The sequence below is a fragment of the Protopterus annectens genome, chromosome 6.part0 (assembly GCF_019279795.1).
Source record: "Protopterus annectens isolate FY-2018-M chromosome 6.part0, PAN1.0, whole genome shotgun sequence".
Taxonomy (NCBI): Eukaryota; Metazoa; Chordata; order Ceratodontiformes; family Protopteridae; genus Protopterus; species Protopterus annectens.
In genome coordinates this window covers 395,819,136-395,845,562 of record NC_056737.1, presented here as the reverse complement: position 1 = coordinate 395,845,562, position 26,427 = coordinate 395,819,136, and the positions used below count along the sequence as shown (strand labels likewise).

Below are 26,427 nucleotides of genomic sequence, written 5' to 3'. Positions count from 1 at the left end.
GCAAAACCACAGCTCTACTATTCTTTCTCAACACTATAACTCTAGCCAAAGACAACCATAAACTCATATCCTGCCTATTCCTTGACCTCTCAAAGGCTTTTGACACTGCCTCCCACACTCTGCTACTAAAAAAAACTTACAGACCTAAACTTCTCCCCCTGATGCAGTCACATGGTTCTCTAGCTATCTCACTGAAAGGCAGCAATCAGTAAGATGGGAGTCTGTGCTATCCAACCCTCTATCAGTTAAAATGGGTGTCCCCCAATTATCTGTTCTTGGGCCTCTGGTCTTTAATGTTTTCACTAACTCACTTCATACCTCTTGTTCTCAGTTTACCCTCGTACAATATGCTGATGACTCCACAGTCATCACCATTGCTGACTCACCCTCTGAACTCCTATCAACTATGCAAGCATCCTTCAGTGCTGTTGAGACATGGCTAATGACCATCTCATCCTCAACCCCAAAAAAACAAAATTGCTACTCTTCCTGCCTAAATCTGCTAACCATATCAAATCTTCCTTCTACCTCCCTAAACAATACTCATATAGCAGTTGAAACTAGCAGAAAATTACCTGGCATTACGATTGATGACCAACTAAAATTTGATCAACACATTAAATATTGTATCAAAAAAACCCCAAAAGCTTGGTCTCTTGTATAGAAACAAAAAATACCTCACCCCTGAAGCTAGAATCTCTCTTATTCAAGTCTACCTTCTACCCTGCCTACATATTGTTCCCAAATACTGACAAATTTGAACGCTACCCTACTAACCAAATTAGAATCAACCTACCATAAGATTGCTCGATTTGTAACACAACAACCATATAAATCCCACCACTGTCTCTCCTTAAAACACCTGAACTGGCTCGAACTACCTCATATGTTGCTACAATCTCAGCTCCAGATCATACACTCCATTCTATATCAGCCTGAATTTTGCCCAAGTCTATCACCCCTCATCTCCTGCTATTCCCCTACTAGACATCTCCAAAGTGCTTCCCAAGACCTATTAAATGTCCACAAACCAAAATCCAGGACAGTATGCAACTTATATAGCTACCACCCCTCTATTGCATGGAACAAACTTCCACTCAAAATAAAGAACCTAACCCTTCCCACACTATTCAAATTAGCCACCAAATACTACCTTAAAAAGACTGGATCTGCCAATGTATGCATACTCCCTGACCTCCACCTACCCATGCACTACTCTTTCACTTAATCTCATAAAAATCAGCATTCACAACTTGAGCCTTGAAAAACTTGCATCTTATGTTTTATTATGAAACCTTTTAATTCTTCCTCATACTTAGCCTACTGAACCACAGATTAGCTAATTTTCTTATGCAACCCTCCAAACTATTGCTATATAGTGCTTACTGAACCTGAGATTAGCTTATATATTTAACATACAAATTATTTACTTACTATATTTTTTCTGTTGCACATCCGTTTATTGTATTTACTATGTTTTTTGTCAACATCTGTTTATAACTTGTAAATTCTAGTATATTCTTTACTGGCATGTATAGATTTTTTTGGCATATGATGGAGCATTTCTCCCTGGGCCTCTGCTGAAAAAGGGCTTTAGCTCAGTCAGACACTCCCGGTCAACAAATGTAAAATAAATAAAAATAAATAAAAATAAATAAAATAACTCGCAGATCTGAACAAGTTCCAGGATAATTCCTCCTTTGATTCTTTACTCTATCGCTCATTCAGATATCTTGCCTCACAAAGAGAAATCATGGATGTATTTAAGCAGAGTTTCTCATTCCAGCTCTTGGTTAGCTATCTCCATAAAGAATTTGCTGATTGCACTTTACAGGTTTTTAGCTTTCGGAATAACTAATAATCACAAACCTTATTATCACAGGGTTGAATAATTACAGTTTGTATTTCACATATCCGCTACACATTTCCTACCTTATGTATAATTGCTGTACATCCTACAGGGTTTATAATTTAAGGATCAAACGTAGCTCACAGTTCTGTTACAGTCTGGCTTACACAGCAATGTCAGACTTATTCAAAAACGTCACAGCTACCTGTTAAAATATTTAGGTACTGTTATGGAACTCAGACCCCTGTGTTCAAAAGAAATTCAGAATCATTTAGTTAACTACTTCCCTTTAAAGTGTAGTTAATTTATAACTGCTGCAGTATGTACAGTGATGCTGCAAAAAGCAATAAACTGGTGTACTTTGTACATTTTTTAATGCAGCTTCTTCACTACCTAAAAAATATTCATTTTAGGAACAAAAATGAAGAGGAAGTATTCTTTGACATGTATGGTGACCCACCAGCATTATATAGCATTATAAACTGGCAGCCCACATCAGATGATTCTTTTCGATATTTAGAGATTGGCCATTTCAAACTAAGTGCAGATAATGGTGAGGAACTAATAATAGATGTGGATTCTATTCTTTGGAATAATGGAAATAAGCAGGTAAGACTTAGCATTTGAAGCATTTTATTGATATAGTAGTTATTTTGTCATCAAAATTAGTTGGTGTTTAATTTACATTTTGTTTATTGATTAATTTGTTAAGTAGTAAAGAAGATTAATCCAATGAGTCTATTTTACTCATTGTCCAGAAGGAAAAACAATGAAATCCCAAAACAATAAATTGGAAATTAAATTGATATAAGAATTAATATTTTAACATTAGTGAGTACCAATATTTAAGTTCTATATCCTGTATATACATTAAACATTTAGGGATAATACAAGCGCATATGTGGGTGAAATATATATATATATATATATATATATATATATATATATATATATATATATATATATATATATATATATAGGTCTACCTGACATGGTCGACAGTTTATTTGGTTGACAGTTCATTTGATCGACAAGCATTTTATATTTATATATATATATATATAGAGAGAGAGAGAGGGAGGGAGAGAGAGTAAGGTGAAGTAAAGAAAAAAAGGAAATAATATCCAGCACCAGTGAATAGTGCATTCTTCTAAGATTAATAAAAAAGGATGGGTTTTCTTTATTTGGGAAGTGTTTAAAATCAGAGGCAAAGTTTAGGTGATGATTTGGAGAATACAAGCAAGTTAAAATGCTCTGAAATCTTGAAAACTAGAAGACAGTATCTATTTCAGTCTTATCAGGTGAATTATACATGTGAAAGAAAACTAAAACTAATGTCTTTTGGCTTTTCCCAGTTAGGGGTCGCCACAGTGGAACTCCAGTCCGCTAATGATTAGCAGTGAATTTTTAAAGTGCCGAGGTGATAGCCTGACGCCCAACCTTCAAAGAAGGCACAACCATTTATGCACGCACCTACCTGCATGTCTTTAAGCATCACTCGACCATGGGGAGGACATGCAGACTCCACACAGAAAGCACTCCAGCCGAGAATCAAACAGGAGAACCTCTTGCTGTGAGGCGACAACGCTAACCGCTGCACCACCGCAGCGGTCATACATGTGAAAGAAAACAATGATGTAAAATTATTGTTGCAATGAGTAGAATGACATCATAATCAACAATGAACTGTGAAATGTGGTCACATTGTACCAAACTGATGGTGTTGCTCACAAGAAAGGCAGCTAGGAGAGTATAAGCCTAACATTTCTCTTTACTACATTTATTACTCATGGATGCTATTAAAACATTGTGTGTAATTGTGTAGGGCTAGTATAGAGTAAATCTCACATTCCATACCATATGCCATTCATAAAAGTTTCTTGGATCCCTCTGTATGCTATGAAATAGGGACATACCCATTTGCATACCTGGAGGATTCCAGGTGTACAGCTGGTATCTAGATGGACATCCATGGCATGGTACATCAGTCACAAACCTGTAAACAGCATATTACATTGTGTACAAGGAAAAGGAAGGCATGGTAGTACAACCATACAGCTAGCATGTGAGCTGCAGCTATCCAGAATCTGATTACATTGATGCTGGTTACAGATACATAGTAATGTCTTTCAGCTTTTCCCAATTAGGGGTCGCCACAGTGAAACACCGGTCCACTTATGATTGGCAGTAGATTTTTATGGTGTTAAGGTGCCAGCCCGACACCCAACCTTCAACAAAGGCACACCCATGCACGTACGCACCTACCTGCATGTCTTTAAATGTCACTCAGTCATGGGAGGACATGCAGACTCCACACAGAAGGCACTCCAGCTGAGAATCGAACTGGAGAACCTCTTGCTGTGAGGCGACAACGCTAACCACTGCACCACCGCGGCCTACTGGTTATAGATACATAATTCCTATATAATAACATTTACTAATATGATAGAATACACCTTATTCCAAAACAATAACTTAAAATTTTCTATAATACATTAATGCTTTTAATTTTACATATTAGCTCATCTCATAGTTCCTCAGTAATCTTATTTTTTTCCAAACTTCACACACAGTGCTGTAATTTCACTCATTGAAAATAAATACATTCTACTGTTTTTATATTATGCAGACCTTTACTTTTCTGTTAATTTAACTTTAAACCACTGGCCATTGCTAACATCTTCAATCACTTTCCTAATCCAAATTTAGTTTTTTTGCTATCAGTAATACATTATCATAGTAAGTCAAGAACACTGGTATTTTTATATTTCTTTCAATTCAAAAAGTGGCCTCCTTAATTTTTCTATTTATCGATATTGCAACTGCATACACTAATAAAAAAATAGTTAGCTTCTAAAGGGGCAGCCTTGTCTGACCACAGTTTTTACACAAACTTTATAAAACTGCCATCTATTTAACAAAATAGCAACTCCCCGATAAGCTGTTTGTAGCATATGTATAATTTTAGTCCCTATTCCATATTCTTATTAAACTTCCCAAAATTGCTTATGATATACATTATCATAGAAATTTGTGACATCTACTACCAAATTAACATCTTCTCATTTCACCTTCAAATTTACCGCCTCTTTAATTAGAACTAATAGTTTCTGGCTTTTACTTTATTTTATTCCAGAAAGTTTCTCTGTTAAACCTTCATCCGTAGACTGTTTCACCCTCTTCTACATTATTTTCATTAAGATGTTATAATGTGTATTATTTAAGGTTACTGGTTTCAAATTCCTGATATCACTTTATGTCCCTTCTTCCAAACCAGTTTAATCACTCCAACATAAATTGTTTCACATCTGGACCCTCATTGTAGACATATTCAGTGGGTTGATAAGCTATTGTTTTTATGTGGCCTTCATTTTTTTTTTTTTTACATATATTGAATCTTACACCCTCAATTCCTGGTACTGAATTTACATTTTCCAAATTTAAAAGCTCATGTAATTCTTGAAATGGCATATATACCCTTTTCCAAATTAGTCACAGTTTTATCTTAAATGAATTTAGCCTCAGTGTAGTTCTCTTTCTGTTTTTATCATATATTCGTTTAACAAAATTCATTGCCAGTATTACAATTTCTTCTTGTTTGTTCCTTTTTTACCTTCCTCATACACTGCTTCTTTTTTAAGCCATCTCCCTTTCTTCCCGTTAAATAATGTTGTTGCTTAAAATAATTGTTTTACCTTTTTTGTTTCTTTCATGATGCTCTTTTTTCTTTATATTAACACATTTTTTCCAGTCTTCATGTCCACATTCCTTTAAATTTACTTTTAAAAATCATCCACCATTCTGACCATGATGAAAACAATCCCTCATTGTACAATAATCATTCCACAAGCTTTCCATTCCTTCTTAAAATTCTTTTGTCTAACTTAAGTAAAGGTCTGCATAATATAAAAACAGTAGAATGTATTTATTTTTAATGCCTATTCTTTTATTTTATTTTAATTCTTATCTGCTGCTACCGATATTGCTAATTGACCTAAAAGTAAATGTTTCCAACTCCTCATTCTTGTTCTAGAACTTCTTTGGATAAAAATACATAATAAATTTCAGTCTTAATGGGCTTTTAGCATATGTACGTGTCCTCTCTCTTTTCCTATATGTAACTGTTGATATTTTATAAATTTTCATATCCTACATAATCTTCTTTTTTCATTTCCTAATGTCACAGTTAAAATTCCCTAGCAATATAATTTTCATATTTACTGCGGTGTTGGTGCTGCGATAGTGTTGTCGCCTCACAGTAAGATGTTGTCCTGTTCGATTCTCAGCTAAAGCGTCTTCAGTGTGGAGATGTGTGTGTGAATGGGCGTACCTTCGTTGAAGGTTGTGCATCAGGGCTGGCAACTCGGCATGTAAAAATCTACTGCCAATCAGCGGACCGGAGTTCTGCTGTGGCGACCCCTAATCGGGAAAAGCCGAAAGAAACAACAACTGAAGCAAATGGTTTTATTTTTTTTAAATAACTCTTATATGTATTTTACCATGGTTAATGCATAAATCCCTATTATTCTCAATACATTATTATTTATTCTTTATTATTTATTCCAACATTTGCTACTAATTTCCTACCAGTTTTATACCATTATAAAATCCAAAATTTTTATATTTTTATTCTTTAATAGGAAAGCTACTTTTGAACATGCATCAAGTCCTAAATTCCGTAAAATTCTATTTCTACATAATCTGTCTGTTCATACCCTTTCTTTTCCACTTAAAGGAATGCAATATCTGTAAATAAAATTGTAAGCACCACTGCAGCTCACACACATATATATATATATATATATATATATATATATATATATATATATATATATATATATATACATATATATATATATATATATATATAGCTTTAATTTAATACTATTTCGATTGACTGAATCTAATCTGATATCTTTCTTTTGCTTTCTTCTTAAATGTTGGGGAAATATTTTTACCTTTCTTTTTCTTACCCTAATTCTTTCTGCAATGATTTTTTTATACTGTCTTATTTCTTCATCCTCATTGGTCTCTTCTTTAGATTGATATAGTCTTATAAGTTTTTCAAATCTGTTTTCTGTATTTATTTCAACCTCCTAAAACCTTATTTGTATATTATTCTACAGTGACTTTCTCTCCATGCTTAAGTCCTTTCTTTTGATACCCTATTATTTTGTTCTTCTTACCACTCACTTATTTATCTCATTTTTTTCCTCTACTTGTTCATTTTTCTGAAATCTTCTGTGAGTAAGATTTCCTCTTTTTTCAACCCATGTCTGTTTCCATTCTTTTCCCCTGTTTCCATCACATCCTTTTTACAGCCAAACCAGAAATGCTTAACACTTGCACATATTCTGCTACCCCCTCTCCATATTGTTTACATCTCAGTTTTTTTACATTCATTAATCAAATTTGCCATTTCCCTAAAAATAATATGTATTTGGTGATCCCTCCATAGCACAAAACTCCCTTTGCTTCTGCAATATATATCGCACTGGATAAATGCAAAATATTATTCTCTTGCACATTTCTTAATGTAACATCAGCTTCCTTACCCCCCCCCCCCGCTTCGATAAACTTCTATATTTAGTCCATTTTTACATTTTTTACCTGCTGGCAAAAAACATTTAAATATTCAACAACATTTTTTTCTCAGAAATTTCATTAGTTAGCATTTCTTTTGAAGCTGGTGAAGGACTAGCCACATCTGGAATGTTTAAAGCTATTCTGCCATTGATGTGAAATTACATTTATGCAGCTACAACTGATTTCAAGAGCCACAGCCTTTCTTCTAGAGTAATCTTTGTGGGTGTAAGCTGCAGTTTGTATTCAAAGTAAATGCTTCAGTGTACGGACGTTTCCTAAACAAGCTACTCTCTGTAGTACTGCACCACCATTCTCTCTCTCTCTCTCTGTTGTAACTTTCCAGTTTGTTGTTTTGTTTACAAAGCTTGCCTGAACTTCATTTTGGTTGATGAAAGAATATAACTAATTCTAGCAATCTGGTGTCTCAGTTAATCACTGTGAAGCTGTTAGAACTGGGCAATTTGCAAAGTTAATCTAGATGAATGCTTCTCCTTTAACAAGGTAGCTTGAAAAATATTACAAGTGTTGTTAAACAGCACCACTTTTAGCTACTGCTTTTTTGTATTGTACAACACAAAGTTTGTAAAAGATAATTAATGCTACTAGCTGTTCAATTGACACACAGCAGCTGGATGTTTAGGAGTTTAATACTGAGATCTATTGGCCTCAACTTTTTTCTGGGAAACCAGTTATCTAAACAAACTGATGTCCTATGTAAGTAAGATTCTTTATTCAAATCTGCACTTTATGGGGTATGCATTGTGACCTTAAAGCAAACTTAATAACTACAAGTAATTACATTTTAAACAAGTCTTGACTGACAGATTGTGAAATTGATCTAAACCTATACATTTTGTTTATTCAAAAATCTGCACACGTTGTTGCTCACTCGAGAAACATTATTTCTTTAATAGGATTGCAAGCTTGCCCCTTCCACTCAGTTTTAGAAGCCATTGGTTTCCCTGTCTTTCTGCATCATTCAGCATAAAACTATTTTTCTTTCACTATAAGGATTTGTAGCCTGCAAAAATATTTTTCATTGCAGACAATATAGAGTATAGATTGACACCTTTGGGTGCCACTAAGTAAGCTGTTAAAACCATCTGTACCACTGAGCATGAAGCCAGTGCTACTGCTAAAGGAAAAGGACACTTCATGTGTTAATGTACTTCAAGCTCCTTAAAGCCATTATATCTTTATATGTATGGCTTTCTTATTCATGAACAGCTTGTTCTGGCTTTAATATTTTGCTTTCTGATCCATGAGCAACTTTTTAAAACTTTATCTGCTCCACTGTCCTGGTGAGTTACTCACATTATATTAGCAACAGTTCTCACACTGTTGTTTAAACCTTCCCTTACCTCCACTGTCATAGATTATTTTTCTTGGGATAATACCTCTATCTGTCAGGAATTCCAACCCACTCCATTCACCCTGCTACAGATGGGTTCACTACACTAACCTACCATACTCCAAATTCTCAACCACCCCCTCTTTATCTAAATTTATACTGCACATATTGTCTTGTCTACCTCATTCCTATCCCCTCCTCTTCCTCCTAGCCTAATCAATCTGTGCTACTACCTCATTATCCAATAGCATTCACCCAAATGCTTCACAGTCTTATATTACCTCACCTCCACACTTATTCTTTTCTACTGCTCCTCGTTTAATTACTCTTTTTCTGTTGTTATAACATTACAGTATATACTTTTTTATTTTCATTTTCCCCATTTACAATATTCAGGTCTTCCTCCTCAGGAAGCCCTTTTTCAATACTACACTTCCTTTTATAATGTTGACCCAAAATGTAGTACCCACAAACCTTTTATTATATACATCACCCACTTAATTATTCTCTTCCTAATACTTCCTCTAATTCACAGTTTCACCCTACCATACCATGGCTTAGTCTACTCTATTAAAATCTTACCTTTCTCCATCCCTATAATAAGGGACCACACTGCCTGCAGTCTCCAGCAAACCAATTCCACTCTTGTGTTTTAATCCCCTTACCTCCCTCCCTTTTCCTTTAACAACTTTTCCTTTTCATTCAACTATAATCTCTCCTTAATTACTTCGTGGTCCTCTGTATCTACCATGTAAACATTTTTCATCTTCACATCTCTGCTATTCATTTTATGTCACCCTGCTACCTACCATGGTACTCTCACACTTTATTCACACTCACACACCACTACCCATCCTACCTATACTCAGGCCAAACTCTCTTTCATAACAGTTTCCTCAAATTTAATGCTCAATCTATTCACCTTTTCAAAAACAAAAACATCTAACCATCACGTTCTCTTGTACTTAACCGGGAATAAATTCATAAACTTTATAAAAAACTAACTAATCCCAATCTGCTCCTCTCTAAATGTACTATTTGTTGTGATGTTCATCCCAACCTTGATCCCTCAGCCTCATTCATTCCCCCTCCTCTGCTCCTAACTCCTCTACACCACCCACAACACTTCTCCTTACCTCCATTAACATTCATAATATTTAAACAAAGTTACATACTTACAAACGTTTCATTAATACTCACCAGATATTAATATCATTATTGAATCATGGCTAAAACCCCTTATAAAAGATTTTGAAATTCTGTTCCCTGGTTACAATACAATTTGGTGCGACAAACTACACAAAAAAGGGGGAGGCATTGCAGTTGTATGCAATAACTGTTTAACTCGCTCACCCTTCAAAACTAGCGTATCAACCTTCTAAAATGCAGAACTTCTTATCTCTCTTCTCAGTGTTAATAAACATAAGAAGTTATGTATAGTTACCCTGTACCTACTACCAGGTAAAAATACTAGCTTATTAGAAGAAATTCTTTGCTGCATACCTACAAATGTTACTAGTGAAACCATTATCTTAGGCAATGTTAACATTAGTTATCTGTGACATCTAACACTGCAACAACTAGTCTTAACTTTTATGGGTTCAAACAGCTAATTTTGTCTCCTATTCAACTCAACAAATGGGATCATATAAATTCTATCCTTGACTGGATACTTAAGTCTGACCCCAGAAAGTATGCTAGCTCAGGGGTACTACCTGATTCCCACTGTGACCATCACATTATATTTGCTAAAAAAAATCACCCACCCTACAAAACATCAGTATAGAAAAATCTTTCTAACTTTCATCCTAACACACTCAATAGTTTACTAAAATCCTACTTTTCCCTCAATACCCTACACCTAGATAAAGCCATTAACGAATTCAACAAGATATTCATGAATATTTTAAATATCCTTTCCCCAGGATAAAAATAGTAAAAACTACTCAAACCCCCTTTCTGACTCATTCAACTAGAATTATCATGCCAAAATGTGAAAAACATTGAAACAATGCCACAAAGATAAAAGTCCTTAAACTTTACATCTGTACAAAAAGTTGCATAACCTCACCAAGAAGCAAATTTATCTATGCTGAAAATTAAAAATTCCAGAGCTCAGTTAAGAAAATTCTTCAACCTGGCTCTCCTTCCTCACCAAACGCCTATCTGGACTTATTACCTCAGAAGCCTCTACAACTTTTAACACTTTCTTCAACAAAATCATAGCCTCTATTACCTCTAACTTTTATTACCATTTAATCAACCCCAAAACTCTATTAGCCTTGACATCCCTGCCTTTAATCTCCAACCTGTTTCCACATCATACTTTAGACAGCCACCTCCCTGCTGAGCACATTAAGCTTGCTCAGACTGTGTTACATACCCAGTCTATATTCTCCTCAACATTTCTGACACCATTAATAAGGCTAGACACTAAGGAAAGTGTATCTCTTCTGTTTTAATAGATCTCTCAAAAGCCTTTAATACTGTGCCACATGAGAGTCTTCTGTTTCAAATGTTGTCTCTAGGCTTTTTCAAACCATGTCTTCTATGGTTCTCTAATTATTCTTTTGAAAGATATCCATCTGTTAAATGGCTTTCTTCTTTCACTGCTTTTCTCCTTGTTAAAATGGGTGCTCCTCAAGGCTCAGTTCCCTGTCCAAGCTGTTTAACATTTTCGTCAATAACCTATATACCTCCTCCCAGCAAGCTTGCCTTATTCAGTATGCAAATTACTCAATTCTTATCTGCTAATCTGACAAACCACTACAACTACAGTCCATGACACACGATGCCTTTATCTCAGTCGAACTGTGGCTACCTCAAACCAACTTTTACTTAATCCCAAAAAGACTCTACTACTACTATTTTTTCCTAAGTCTAATGCCAGTGCCGAAAGTAATGTCTACATTACCTATTTAAAAAATGCAGTTATTGATGCAGTTGCTCTTATCAAATTGACTGGAGTCACAATAGATGACATCTTAAAGTCTGAACTTCACAGACAAAACTGCATAAAAAATCATCAAGAACTAGGTCTGCTATACAGAGCAGCAAAATGATTCCTTACATCCTCTAGTAGAATCAGCCTAACTAACTCTTATCTCTTACCTTTTCTTCTCTATGGCTCACCTATTTTGACTAACATCCAGATTTCTCTTATATCACAACTGGAGCAATGCTATAATAAGATAGCTAGATTTGTGCATAACCTGCTACTTAAAGCTATCGTTGCTCTGCATTATGTGATCTCAAATGGTTAGAACTCCCACATTAACTAGCCCATACACAACTTTTTCTAACCCATAAAATACTATGTAACCCCTTAACCTGCTCTTCCATCTCCTGAGATCTCTCAAATCACACTCTGTACTCTCAAGACAAAAACTTGCTTAAAGTCTACAAATCTAAAAAAAAATAGGGCAAAGTCTATGCCCACATTATGGAACTCTTACAATAATTTAATCAAAATTATATATTGCCTCCATGTATTTAAGTCCTCTCTCAAAGAATTTCTCACTAACTCATGACTATGAACATACACCTCACTTATATGATCTATGCCAACAAGTACTTCACATTCTTACTAACTGCTCATCATACTATCTGTACCTTTCAACTCCCCCGTCTTTGGAGGGGGGCTTGTATCTTTTTTCTCTAGCAAAATAGGCTATACTTCTAAATACCTTTGTATATACTGATTGGCATGAAAAGCACGCACCAACCACAAACTGATATAAAAAGCCGGATAGAAGCCAGTAAGATCCACAACCGATTTACTGATTTAGCGCTTCTGTCTCACAATAGAAACTTCATCAGAATACCATTGTAACAAAAACCTCACCTTTTATACATTGTCTTAATCACATAAAGTGACATCACTTCCTATATACAAAAAGTGAATTCATGCATAAATACAATATACTACTTAAAATTACTGCATGACATCATCCTGTATAAAACACTTGCATATAACATTCTGCTTTAAGTTTTAAAACAGAACTAATAGAAATTGCACTGTTAAGTCCTGGAGCCTCAGAGGCATTAGTTCTCATTTGCCATCTGAGATCCTTCAGTTCTAGATATTAATTCAGGGGTGCCCCCCTCTCACCCAAAGTGACTTGCTCAGTGACAGCAAACCTGAAACTGTGTCCTGGATGCAAGCCAATATGTGCAGCTAGGGCATTTTTTGTTTCATTCCTACCAATGTCATAACAATGTTGGTAGAGTCTAGTTCTCAGTGCATTGATGGTTTTTCCTATGTAAAAACTTGGACACAGACAACACTTAGCTAGTTACTGCTGCAAGTGAACTCGTTTCGCATTATATATACACCATAATTGGGTATATATACCTCCTTGCCTTCCAGGATATATTTGCACTGCATGCAAAATTCACATTTTACCATGCCCCCCGTCCTTGCATTTGTCTTTCTATAGGTTTCCATCATATTTTTTATGCTGGTGTCTTTTTTATAGACAATTTTGGGGAATGTTACTACTTCTGGGTTCGAACTGAATATGTGCCAATTGTGTGTTAAAATCCTTTTAATATTCAACTATATGGATCTTCAGCCTTTTGAAGTAGACCCATATATATATATATATATATATATATATATATATATATATATATATATATATATATATATATATATATAGGAGCGCTACAGAATCCTGAAAGCCCAAAATCCTGAAGAGACCAAAATCCTGAAAGTTCAAAATCCTGAAAACACACAGGATACCAACACTTACTATATTCCAGCACAAGTACAGGATCAGGATTTTTGGACTTTCAGGATTCTGTAGTGCTTATATATATATATATATATATATATATATATATATATACATATACATATATAGTTCAGCCAATCAAGCAGCATGTTTTTGGAAGGTTGTAGGAAAGAAGAGTGCTTCCAGAAAACCCATATAGGCATCGGGGAATATACAAACCCACACTGAATATGATCAGAAGTTGGAATTAAACATCTTACTCTGGAGCTATGAGACAAGATCTTACTGATGAATCACCATGCTGCCTGGTACAGTAGCCCCTAATCCTTGTAGTGTCTCTTTTTTGGCTGTGAGTGAATGATCATGATAATTTCCTGAATAAGAGAATACACAGCATATTTAGGAACATATAATTACAATACCCCCATGTATTTTGATTTGAAATATAAATGTTGTACTCTCTGATGGATATAATGGTTTGCATATCACTAAGCCACACCAGGTACAATATCATTCATTTAATTGACTGAAAACCAGTTCATCACCTTTTTTATTGAGTTGCTGTTGATTAAGGGATATGCAGCCATCTGTCCTTTGTTTTACTCTGAGACTGTTGATAGTGGGGTAGGGAAGTTTGTCTCCTTTCTCCAGTGCTGTGTGATCTCAGAGTTAATTGGATCATAGGGACATAGGAGGTTACTAGGCTAATGGCTCTGGGGCCCTTACAAGCCGAGCCAAGAGTTTATCTCCAACAAGAAAAAATCAGGCAGCATCTGTCACCCCTGTCGATGAGGGACACAGGTGGAACCCCTGGGACAAATTTGAGGTTTCCTATCCACTCATCAAAGTTGCACTTGAAGACGGTCAGTGAGGTACTCTGTTTGATGTTTATGGGAAGTATGGGAAGTCTATTTCAGAGACGCGTAGTCTGTAGGAGACAAACCTGTCTCTCAAGCAGGTTTTGTTGATGTTGCATATTGGATTCAGGCCATTTGAGTGGGTAATATGCGAGGAGTTAGATTTACGGATATGGAGTATCTTTAGTAGGGCAGGGTCCGAGATTGCCTTGTAGGTGAGACACAGATCACCTCTAAGCAATCTGTACAATACCAAATAGAGTGATAGTGATTTGAGCCTGTCTGCATAGGACAGGTGTTGGATGTCGTAGATTCTCTTTGTGAAGTATTTCTGTGGCCTTTCCACTTAGTGCAGATGTTTGGAGAGGTACATACCAAACAGGGTGTTATACTCAATGATCTAATGAGGGAGGAGTATAGAGAGGTAATAGCCTCCTTTTTGCTGGATGCAATCCCTTTACTTTTGAGATGAACCAAGTAAAAGGCTTTTCTGACCGCTGCCGCTACATGATGGTCGAATGTGAGATTTTTATCAACCTGAGTACTCAGGTCTCTCACCACAGCTTGTGTGCTTAGGGGGTTGCCATTGATCTGATAATCAGTATAGGCCATGCTTTTGCCGAATGGTATGATGGTACATTTTATGAGTTTAGCTTGAGGCCATGACTTTGGTACCAGTCATTAGTTGTTGTGAGACTCTCTTGCTGTATGTTAACATCATCTGGGGAGTCAATGATAACACCCAACTTACAGTCGTCCACAAACTTGGACCTCTGAGAGGTATATGCCAAACAGTAGGGGTCCCAAGACAGATCCCCGGGGAACTCCACTAGTGACAGATGTGCTATCAGAGGTGGAGGCATCTATTTTGACCTTGAGGGCCCTGTTGGTGAGCCAGTTGGCCACCCACCTGATGAGATAGGGATTTACGGCAAGTTAGGTTAGCTTTTTGATGATGCCCAAGTGGGGGATTGTGCCAAAGGCCTTGGTCAAGTCAAGGTAAGCTGTATGTACAGACTTTCCCTCATCCAGGGCCTTGGTGATGGTCTTAAAGAAGTCAACCAGGTTCAACAGGCAAGATCTGCCCTTGACGAATCTGAACTGGGTGGGGTCAAGTGCTTGAAGATTGCCTATGTCCTTGTTTATAAGATCCATAATAATACGCACCATGGCTTTTACAGATCAGACTTGTCAAACTAATGGGGTGATAGCTTCCAGGGTCAATAGTGGCACCACCTTTGTGCAAGGGGATGACAATGGCAGTTCGCCACTCTGCTGGAATAAAGCCTGTACTTATGCTGTGGTTGAATAGAGTGCTCAATGGTAAAACCAGTTCTTGCTGGAGATGGTGCAGAATACAGCCTGGGATACTATCAGGTCCCATGGAAGCTGTGTTCTTTGCCTTGGATAGGGTCTTTAGCACTTGATCTATGGAGATGTGAGATGCAGGACAAGTATCGGTGATGTTGAAAGTGCCTTTGGGGGGGACAGGGGGGTGAAGTTTGCACTGAACTTATCTGTTAGCATGTCGGCTAAGTCAACAGGATCAGTGTAAGTGATACTGTTAAGTACTAATTTGGAACAAACCTGGGCTTTGCCATGGTGGCTCCTGATGTAAGTGAAGAAGGCTTTGTGGTTTCCCTTTGTTTCAGAGGCTAGTTTCAATTCAGAATTGGCTTTGGACGTTTTCACTAGTGATCTACTTTGCTTGTTGAGGTTAAGGAAAGAGTTTTCCAGTTTGGAATTTGTTCCTTTTTACCCTTAGGCAAGTTTCTTCCTTTTGCTGTAAAGCATGTTGATAGAGGATGTCCACCAAACAGGTTTGTGTTTCCTTGAGGAGCAGGTTTTAGTTCTGTTGGGTATGGCTGAGTCCATGCAGTTGTACAGGTGCTTGTAGTATGCATTGGTGTAGTGTTCAGCATAGTTGTCGGGGGGCGGGGGTGTGAAGCTACAGATAGCCTCCTTTAAGAGGTTGTAGTCAGCTTTTGAGAACTTTTTTAGCTTGATTATGACTAGGGGGGTTGGGTGGAATAGAAACTTCTAATGAGACAGTCCAATGATCTGATCTCTCCAGGGAAGACCATACTATGGGAGTGGTGCAGCGGTTGCCCATGCTGGTGAGAAAAAAGTCCAGAATGTTATCTGCCCTTGTGGGGATGAGACAAGCTGGTCTAGTGTGTTAGAACTGACGAAGTCAAGGAATCTTTGAGTGAGTGCATTAGTGCAGGGATAGTTCCCCCAGCCTATGGTGGGGTAGTTGAAGTCAACAAGGATCAGGATGTTATGGGGTACCTTGATGAAGTCAAGTAGATCCAGGTAAGAGAAATGTGTGTACTGAGACATGGAAGGGGTGTATAGCTGGCTATAACCTGTACTATATTTCTGTTACAGGGGCTGGTGGGGGCTTATTTTCTGTAAAAAGTATTGATTTTGTGATCTTTGCTTGTTTTTTGACAACATGTTTCGACCATGTTTATTTTAAATATTTTTATGTTCAGAATTTTGTTTTTGCAATGTAAAATGTACTCATCACACCAGGGTGGATTCAACAGAAGGAAGCAGACTTGGATGTGTACTGCAATTTCTCTTGCTCCTATGACAAGTAAAACTGGTTTAAGTACTAGTTTTTTTCTCTCTGGTCAGGAAAATGATGTCATGTGATGAACACTGGGGAACAGGGGACTGTGCTATGCGCTATAGAAAGAGCTGATATGCTCTTGTTTGTGGTGGACTTTCTAATTATTAATTTATCTAACATGATATTTTGAGACAGTATTTCTGTAGTAAGATATAGTCATAGAAATTAGTTGTTTGGAACTTAGGTATTTCTGTTTGTATTCTATTTTATTGCCTTTTATTTTATTTCTCTATCTCGGTCAACCTTGGTGTACGTTAATCTGTATTTACACTGTTTATTTATTATTTAAGCTGTTGTTTGTCTTTCTGCCTTTCCCGGTAAGGGGGTCGCCACAGCGGAACTCCGGTCCGCTAATGATTGGCAGTAGATTTTTACGAAATGCCGAGGTGCCAGGTCGACTCCCAACCTTCAATGAAGGCACGCCCATTTATGCATGCATGTCTTTTGAACACTACCCAACTGCAGGGAGGACATGCAGACTCCACACAGAAGGCACTCCCAAGCCAAGCCAAGAATCGAACGGGAGAACCTCTTGCTGTGAGGTAACAATGCTACTGCCGTACCACCACGGCATTTGTTTATTATTTAAGTAAAGTTAATTTATTAACCTTTGCACTGTTGTGGCTGATGTCCATTATTTATTATATTTATGCACTGATATTTACATGAGAAGAGGTTAATCATTACTTACACTGTTGATTACTGTACTCTGTGGTATGTCTCCCATTAGACAACCTAGGTCTACTACCAGTGAAAGAGATTAATGTTTTTTTATTTTATATTTGGCTTCTTAATTAAAGACCAGCAGGTAACTGGTAGCTCCAGGATATTCCAGGATGGTAACATTATTGCCATGCTAGGACAAATGATGTGGGGGTGAACTGGAAAATTCTGTCAGTCTTCTTCAGAACTGCGTGTGTGTGTGTGTGTGTGTGTGTGTGTGTGTGTGTGTGTGTGTGTGTGTGTGTGTGTGTGTGTGAAAATCATACATTGTATACAAAGTGGCTACAATGGACAGAGGTATTAGAAGATGCTAGCTTAAATAGAGAGCAGTGAGCCAAATGCCTAAGGGTGAATGGCCAAAACTTCAGCTCTGAAATGGCCTGTGTGCATTCCAGCCTGTGTATAGATACTGGAAGCCCATATCCAGGACATCAGTGCATATTCCCTTTATACTCTTGGGACCAGGTTGTACTTTGTGAATAATTGTTGAAGTAGACTTTTGTGCACTTTCTTGTTACTTCATTCCTGGTTGGCATTGGTGGGAATCAAACTTCATTGGTGCTAACCATCCTAGCATAGTAGGTGGCTCTTGCCTTCTGATTGTCAAAGTGATGGTAGTGATCATACCCCTGTCACATTAGTGGAAGCAGTGTCATTCCCTCTATCACTCTAGTGGCAGAGACACCATCTTTCTGTCACACTCACAATGAAATGGATCATAGAAGTTAATTTCTAGAAGACATGAATTTATCTGACAGACTATCAAAAAGCATTATAAGAAAAGGCCTAAAACTACTGTTTTCACAGGAAAATGTATTTCAAATGTTTGAATTTTAGTTTTGTGTTGTTTCAAGTCATGAACCACAAAAATGGCACGAAGCAGAGCTGTAACCAACAAACTATTTAATTAAGCGTTTTTTGTCCGGATATTTTCCCAAACTTCCTCAGATACAAACAATCACACAAGTAACACCTTTTAAATATCCCTCCTTCAGTCACATGACCCAATCCTTTTTAGTTAAATTAAAGGAGCCATAACCATTAGTTACTCTGGGTCATGTGACTGAAAGAGGGATATTTAAAAGGTGTTACTTGTGTGATTGTTTGTATCTGAGGAAGTTTGGGAAAATACCCGAACGAAAAGCGCTTAATTAAATAGTTTGTTGGTTACAGCTCTGCTTGTTGCCATTTTTTGTGGCTCTTTGTTTCTACGTGAAAGTTTAGATTTGTTTCAAGTCATACTTACATATAGATAGCAGAGATGGTTACTTACCTATACAATTTTGCATGTTGTCCTCTATGTTTTATAAACAAAAATTAAACACGCTAGAATGAAAATAAAAAAAATTTCTTTCCAATTTTCATACTCAAATCTGTGTTAGAGTGAACATTATCATGTTATCCATCATTCGAAATGACATCTGTTTCAGAATGAAAAACAATCTGCTTCCTTCAATTTAAGACATAGAACAGTGATGCTGTAATCTTATAAGAATATAATAACCCACAAATTGTTGTAATCTCAGCTAATTATCTTTTTTTCACAGATTCCTCAATCAAGGTGCAGTGACAGTTGTCCTGTGGGGTATAGGAAGGCTGCTCAAGCAGGCCAGCCAATCTGCTGTTTCGGCTGTGTTATGTGCTCCCAAGGAGAAATTTCCAACCAAAGTGGTAAGAGCCAAATCCATGCAAAAGTAACTCAAAATTACTGCAGAATAATGAAAAGAATATTTGAAATAATTCCAGTACTATTGTCAATATACCACTGCATAACACTGAACACTGCAGGGGATTCTCTCACTCTCACCCTCACCCACATTTACAGTCTTTGTCTCATGAAAAAAATGTCATGCCTCACATTTGGAGAACTGCAAGAACTGAAACCCTGCCAAAAAACTAAATTCGAAGGACACTTCCTAATTCTGATCAGTGTTTATCTTACCCACTCTAGGAAAATTCTTTGAAATGATAGTATATATATATATATATATATATATATATATATATATATATATATATATATATATATGTGTGTATATATATATATATATATATATATATATATATATATAGATATATATATATATATATATATATATGTGTGTTTGTGTGTGTGTATGTGTGTGTGTGTCTGACTCAATGTCTTCTGGTCCCTGTAAAACAACAAGGTTTCTGTCTAGGACATATCATTATGACTGCACTCTTTACTCCAAAAATATATAATCTATATACTTTGTAAGACAGGCAAAGGCAACCTCACATGAGCTTTATTTATAGATCTAACTGAATTCATCAGTCTTACTGAGCATTCCCTCCTGCTCAGCGAACTAACAGAAACTGGCATTAGAGATGACATACTTCCATGGTTCAAAGACTTCCTCCTAGACAGATGTTCCAAGTTAAAGTAGGAACCCTCCCCCAAATAAAGCATTTTACACTCTGGTGTTCTCCAAAGTTCAATCCTTGCCCTTTGTTATTTTTCATCCTTATTAACAAACTCCTTTTTTATGCTAATGACATGATTATCTACAGGTCCATTCTCAACCGCATGTGGATTCAGTCCCAGCTTCAGTCAGATCTGCTTACTTAATCCCTCCAAAACCCAAACATAGTTAAGTAGGAGCCATCAAAAACCATCACAATCCCCAAAAGAACTCAGATGTCAGAACTAAAAAAATAGAAAAGCACTACCACCATCAAACACATTGGAATTTAATTAGACTAAATGTTCAACTTCAAAGTAGATAGTGGGGAAAAAAATCAGGAAACATGATCAACTTCCTCTTCTTTTGGGCTAACAAAATCTCACCTTACCTCTGTCCCTTGCAAGAACAATAGGCAAAGATGCTACCCCTACCAAAAAAAAAAAGAAAAAACAAGAAAAAAAACCCCTCAAAAACCTTAGAGCCCTTCACCAATAAAATCTGCCAGTTTATCATAAAGTCCCTTTCCCCAAGAGAACCAGTGTTTTTCCAAAACTTAGTGGCCACCAGTAAAACAAAGACTTGACCTTGATTTTTGTACTACTCACCACACCTTAAAGTATATTTCCTCCTAGCCTTCAGACTAAGAGAAAAACATCCTCATACAACCTCAGAGTTTGCTCAGAGGCAATGTATGCACTTCTCACTCCCTCAGTCAAATGTTATTGCACCAAGCACTGTTTGTCTACCTTAGTTCCAACCCTTTGGCAATCTCTCCACATCCACTTGAAGGAACTCTGCTCTTATCCCCAACTTCAGATGGCAATTTACTTATTGCCTACTCATCAAAGCCAACTGCTCCTGCCTGCAATTTAACCGTGGGGCTTTTCTCCTAAGGTCCCCACTGCAAATGGGTTTTTGCATAGTCACATTTTTAAGTCAACAAAGACAAACAAACAAATACGTAAATACCATCTCACAGTGCTCTATGTTATAGCATCCTAGTCACCAATTGCTGTTTAAGAACTGCAGTTTACCTTGTTTTCTGAATCAACATCTTATAATAGCACCTCTTTTGTGCCACAAGAATTCCTCTGCTTAAGAATTGTTTCTAATTTTTAAATACTCTGAAGTATGACTATGCCACATGTATTTCATCTAATAATTAAGACCTTCATAACAATTTCAGTCCACTCATCTGCAATTTTGCTAAACAGGTATCTCTCAAGGGCAAAACACATCACAGCTGAGTCTGAAGACCTTCACACTACTGGCCTCAACCCCCAACCACTGGTAGAGATATATTTCAATGTCAGACGTATCTGCAATAAGCCAGGAATTAACATGGAGCTACAGAATCATAGTAAATTGACAATTTTTAAGGCAATTGAATGAGAAAATTCTTCAGTCCTTGTTTGGTGATTATAGTGTCCCTTGGTTTTCCTAATTCAGCACTTTAACAGAATCATAGGTGGGGTGTGGCTATTTTTTTCTTTACCAATGCATCTGACCAATGTTTTAAGCAGGAGCACTACTTCTGAACATGTCTTGGGTACAAGACCAAGCTGTGACTCATCTGCCAGTCATTGAGTACGAAGAGTAAATTATCTATGACTTTATAGATTTCCTTGCTGTCTCATTGTTGGGGTAGCTAGACTGACTTCAACATATGGCCTGAAGAGAAGTCTATTGTTACAGTACAGGAATTCCTTAATGTTATAAAGTGTTTTAGCTATGATCAGGTCTTTATCTCTGCAATCCACCATTTAGGATTCAGCAAAGACTCAACTCAGTAGAACAACCTCTGACTTGGTGATGGAGCTGATCTCCTGTGTGGATCACCACTTGGTGTGGTTCATAGTATATCTACTACCATTACAACCGTGATCTTGAGCTGATGGAATGCAGGAACATGAGTACAGCAATTGCTGATGAACTTATGCTGGCTTTCGACCACTTCCTTCCAATTCTCAGTGCAAGCAACCCAGATGAGCTTCCCACAGCTTGTAAGACAGGTGTGAGATCCACCTTATTTCTTGTCTTAGTTAATGTACGGCTCATCTATATCACCCTAGTGTGATGCATTGATTCTGAGTTCAACATGCCTACAAGGTTTGGATGGAGATGTAGTGGTCTTTTAGAATATATGCTTTGGTGTGCTGTGCATTATGCTATCTATCAAGAGGAAACTCTCAAAAATCAGCAATGTTGTTCTCTACAGAAGTTTCCATTCCATCAACTCAATGGCTGTGTTCCTCTGGGTGGACAACAAGCTGTGGAGTCCATCCTGTCTGTCACCTAGTATAGCACGTCCATCAGAAAAATATGAGTTGGTCACTCAGTTTTTAAGTTGGTGTCTGTGAAGGTCTGTTTCCCTTCTGTAATATGCAGAGGCCAAATATATGGATTTTGTCTGGAGAGTTTGTCTTTTTCTTCATGGAAGGGTCTGTAATTTAATTAAAATTAACCCCCTCCCCTGGGAATGTGCAATGTGAACCCTTGTTCAGCACAACTATTTACTTGCCTGCCTCTCTGTTCTGAGCACAACTGTTTATCAAATTTGCTTTTCATCTTTAACTCGTGCAACCTTTTGTCTAGCGGGATGCATTGTCGATTCAAGTCTTGAAGAAGTGTACATTAAACCTAGATAATTTGGTTACTGCCATATCACTGACTTTTCATTTATTGGTAGCATTATTAAGAAATAATATACTTGCAATTTTACTTCACTCAAAAGGAATTTAAAGTTTACAGTCTTTTCCAGTACTTTCTTATGGTAAGCATAATACATAAACTGCCAATATTAGGATCACGCATGATCTCCAAATGACAAATGTTCATTGCCATGATTCTTTTCTAGTCATGCCTGATCTCCCATCAGTGCCAGATATTGCTGAGCACTGTATAAGTTTGGATTGCTTTTGGACTTACTGTGGGGTCCCTGATCCTCTCTTAAATTGAATTGCCATCTACCTTTCAAGACATAGTTAAAAGCTAATATCAAGAATTAAGTTGACATGTTTCCCTCTCTGTTATCTTTCAAAGTTACATTCATCCTTTCTTTGTTGTTGTTATTGCATGTGCTTCTCCTGGGAGAACTCAACCAAGGGAGAAATCTTTGTTATCAGTGTTATGTAGATGATATGCTGTTATAATTCTCCTTCTTTAAGAAGCATATATCTGTTTTAAATTTAATTATGGAAATTATCCAAAGATAGACAAACAGCAATTGCCTGAAATTAAACAACTCAGAAACAGTGGGCATGGCTATACACACCACTCTAAAAATGTTAATTCTCCAGCATTTTAATCCCTGTATTATTTATGGAGGAGATGCACTAGACTTGTTAAGCAAGGCAAGAGATCTTAGTGTGGGCCCATGTTCAACACAACTTTTATTTATTTATTTTATTTTACATTTGGTTACCGAGAAAGTCTGACTGGACACAAATTATTTTTCAGTGGAGTCCCGGGGAGAAAAGCTCCACATATGACACAGTTTAATAAAGTACAATTTCACAGGTACAGAAGCAAAACATATACATTTTACATAACATGAAATTAGGGTGATAACAGTTTAAAATGTACATCAGCTAAAAGTAGGATGAAAAATGTCACACTATAAAGGTACAAGGACTAAACACCTTAAACTGTACAGTCAAAATAACATTCAGTATGATGAAGTATTATAATAATGTAAATAGCTATACTTAAGAAGAAGTAGATGTTAAGAGGAAGAGAGAGGTATGAGGAATGAGGCTTGCAGGATAAAGAAAGGTTTACTAAATGAAAAAAGGGGAGGAGTGATTACCCTGGGTGAGTAGGAGGATGATGTAGTTAAACTAGTTGCTGCCTGCCTCTCTCTTCTTGCATGTGAGAAATACAGCCCAGATCAAGCACCTTATTCCACCTCAGGACATACTACTGACTGCACGCCTTGATTTCATGACAACATGATTATTGCAATTAACTCTTCCTAGGGCTTCCTCACAACGTGATTGTCTTCAACTAGTGCACAGCTCCACAGACTGAATAATTACAGCCACATCATGTTACCAGTACGTCTTGCTGGTTGAACAGAATCTGCATTGGTTGTCAGTTTGGCCTAGAGTTACCTCTAAAGTTCTCATGCTAGTTTATTTAACAATATACAACCAGAACCTCCTCTACCCTAAACAACACCTTGTTTATTATAGCCTAGTGAGGCACTCACAATGTGCTTTTTTGGGCCACTGGAGATTCCCAGTGTTTGATCTAAATCATGCAGTATTTAATGTTTTATCTGTTTTATCAGACTTTATCAAAGGAACATCTTGCCTCTGTGACTGAGGTCTCATACTGATCAACTTCAGGATGTCCATCAAAACATACTTGTTTAATTTGACATTTGAATATGCAAAAAAATGAACCAAAACTCAGCAGAAACTGCGTCTGGTTGAAAGCGCTCAACTGTTGAATTTTTTGGCGTTACCTAGTTCAATTGTCATTCTGTTTGTAGCGGTGTTTTGTCAGTTTTACTTGTTTGATGTTGTTACAATCCATCTGTCGTTGTGGCGTGATGTGGATATAATAAACAGCTTGTTTGTTAACTACCGTGGTTGCTGGTGACTTTAGCACTAATTGGTGAAACCAAAGTTTCTGCTAATTTGACATTTGGCTAACTTCAGTATTGTTTTATTGCAGCCAATGTGTGTGTTTCCAATTATATTTGTTTGATTGCCATATGTTTTAGCTGTATGTATTCAGTTTCTTTGCTGAACTCTGCAATGTTTTTATACTTATTTATGATTTTCATTCTGCCATACTTAGTGAATAAGCAAAAAAACAAAAAAAAAAACTTGAAATCAAACTTGAATGAAACCATAAGGCTTATCCTCCAATTCTGGAATATCTTCACTTCACATCCTCAGCTTTTAATCTACAATTATTTATCACTTTCTCTATACTGTCCTTCCTAGATCATGAACCAGACCAAATAGTGTTATCTGCCATTGTCTAACTCCTTCATCATTAAATTTCTGACCACTTTCATATCAAACAATATGAGGAGATAAAGGACAGTTTATCAAGGGTCGAAATATTTAAGTAAACTCCAACATAGTACATTCATTGGAAATGCTATATCCTAATGGGAGCATCTTATAGGGTATATATCTTTAAATATGCTAATAGCTAGACTACAAGACATAACATGCCATGTGAAGCGCATTCCTCCTAGAAGTTAGTCTGAAAATATAAGTCATGAAGGCTACAGACTCTTACTGTATGTCTCTGCTGTTTACAGTGCAATCATTAAAATATCCACATCTTATATTGTGCAAAATAGGACAAATATCTGCAGAAGTGAAATCAATATGTTTTCAAGAATGTGTAAGATTGGAAATGCAGGACTATAATTTATTGTGGAAAATGCATTGATTTTAGCCCTCAGGAATACATTCACTGGAAGTCAACTTAACAGAAATCTATACACCATGGATCCAGAAACTAAGTTTGTTCTATAGTGTGAGCAAAATAAACAAGAAGGCTGAAAATGTATATTGTGCCATATTTATGCACATTTCTGGGGAAGTAGTTTTGAATTTATTTAACTATTTTAATTTTCTTGAAGAGGAGAAAGCCTAAATCACACTAATTAGAGATGTTTGGTAATTATCCCAAGCCCAAGTGATCTAAAATAATGTATCATCTTTGTAGGGGCACGTGACACAGAGCTGAAAATCTGAACTAAAGACTGTGAATTTGGTGAGTTGCATGATTTATTAATAGGTGACAGAAAAGTCTCTGACATGGTATGATGAAAACTTTTGAAAAAGGGGCAGGCTATTAACAAAAACAGACCCAACCTTCTCAAAAATCTGTCAATATATGCAGAGATAGTGGAAATGCTAGCAGACAGTTAACAATAATTAACTCAGGAAATGGATATGTAAGAAAAAGTGGGAGTCAAATAGAAAGGGAAAAATAAGAAATAAAATAAGTAATAGATATGGAAAATTGAGCCATACAAGAATTCAGTGTAAAAGAATGGAACAACAATAGTGTCATGAGGTGCAAAGAAATTATGCACTTGGGGAGTCAGCAAGTTGTCAGCAGTGTGATTGGTTAGATCATAATCAGCTTTTGTGCACCGGGAAAAAAATACAACTTTTGACTTTGCTTTAAACTGATTCAAATAATATCTTAGTAATATAGGTCCTTAGCACTAGAAGCTATATAAGTGGTCATTGTGGTCTTGTGGTCCTTTTCTTCAGAGTCACTCTA

At 36.6% G+C, this 26,427-nt stretch overlaps 1 protein-coding gene across 1 annotated transcript in view; it reads left to right on the top strand.

The window, feature by feature from the left end:
- LOC122803845 (extracellular calcium-sensing receptor-like) overlaps positions 1–26,427 on the top strand; it is a 130,941-nt gene that overhangs the window by 27,527 nt on the left and 76,987 nt on the right. The window contains exons 3-4 of the mRNA XM_044073527.1: positions 2,231–2,458; positions 19,288–19,411. Coding sequence (XP_043929462.1) covers positions 2,231–2,458; positions 19,288–19,411 — 352 coding nt within the window. The remainder of the gene's footprint in view (positions 1–2,230; positions 2,459–19,287; positions 19,412–26,427) is intronic.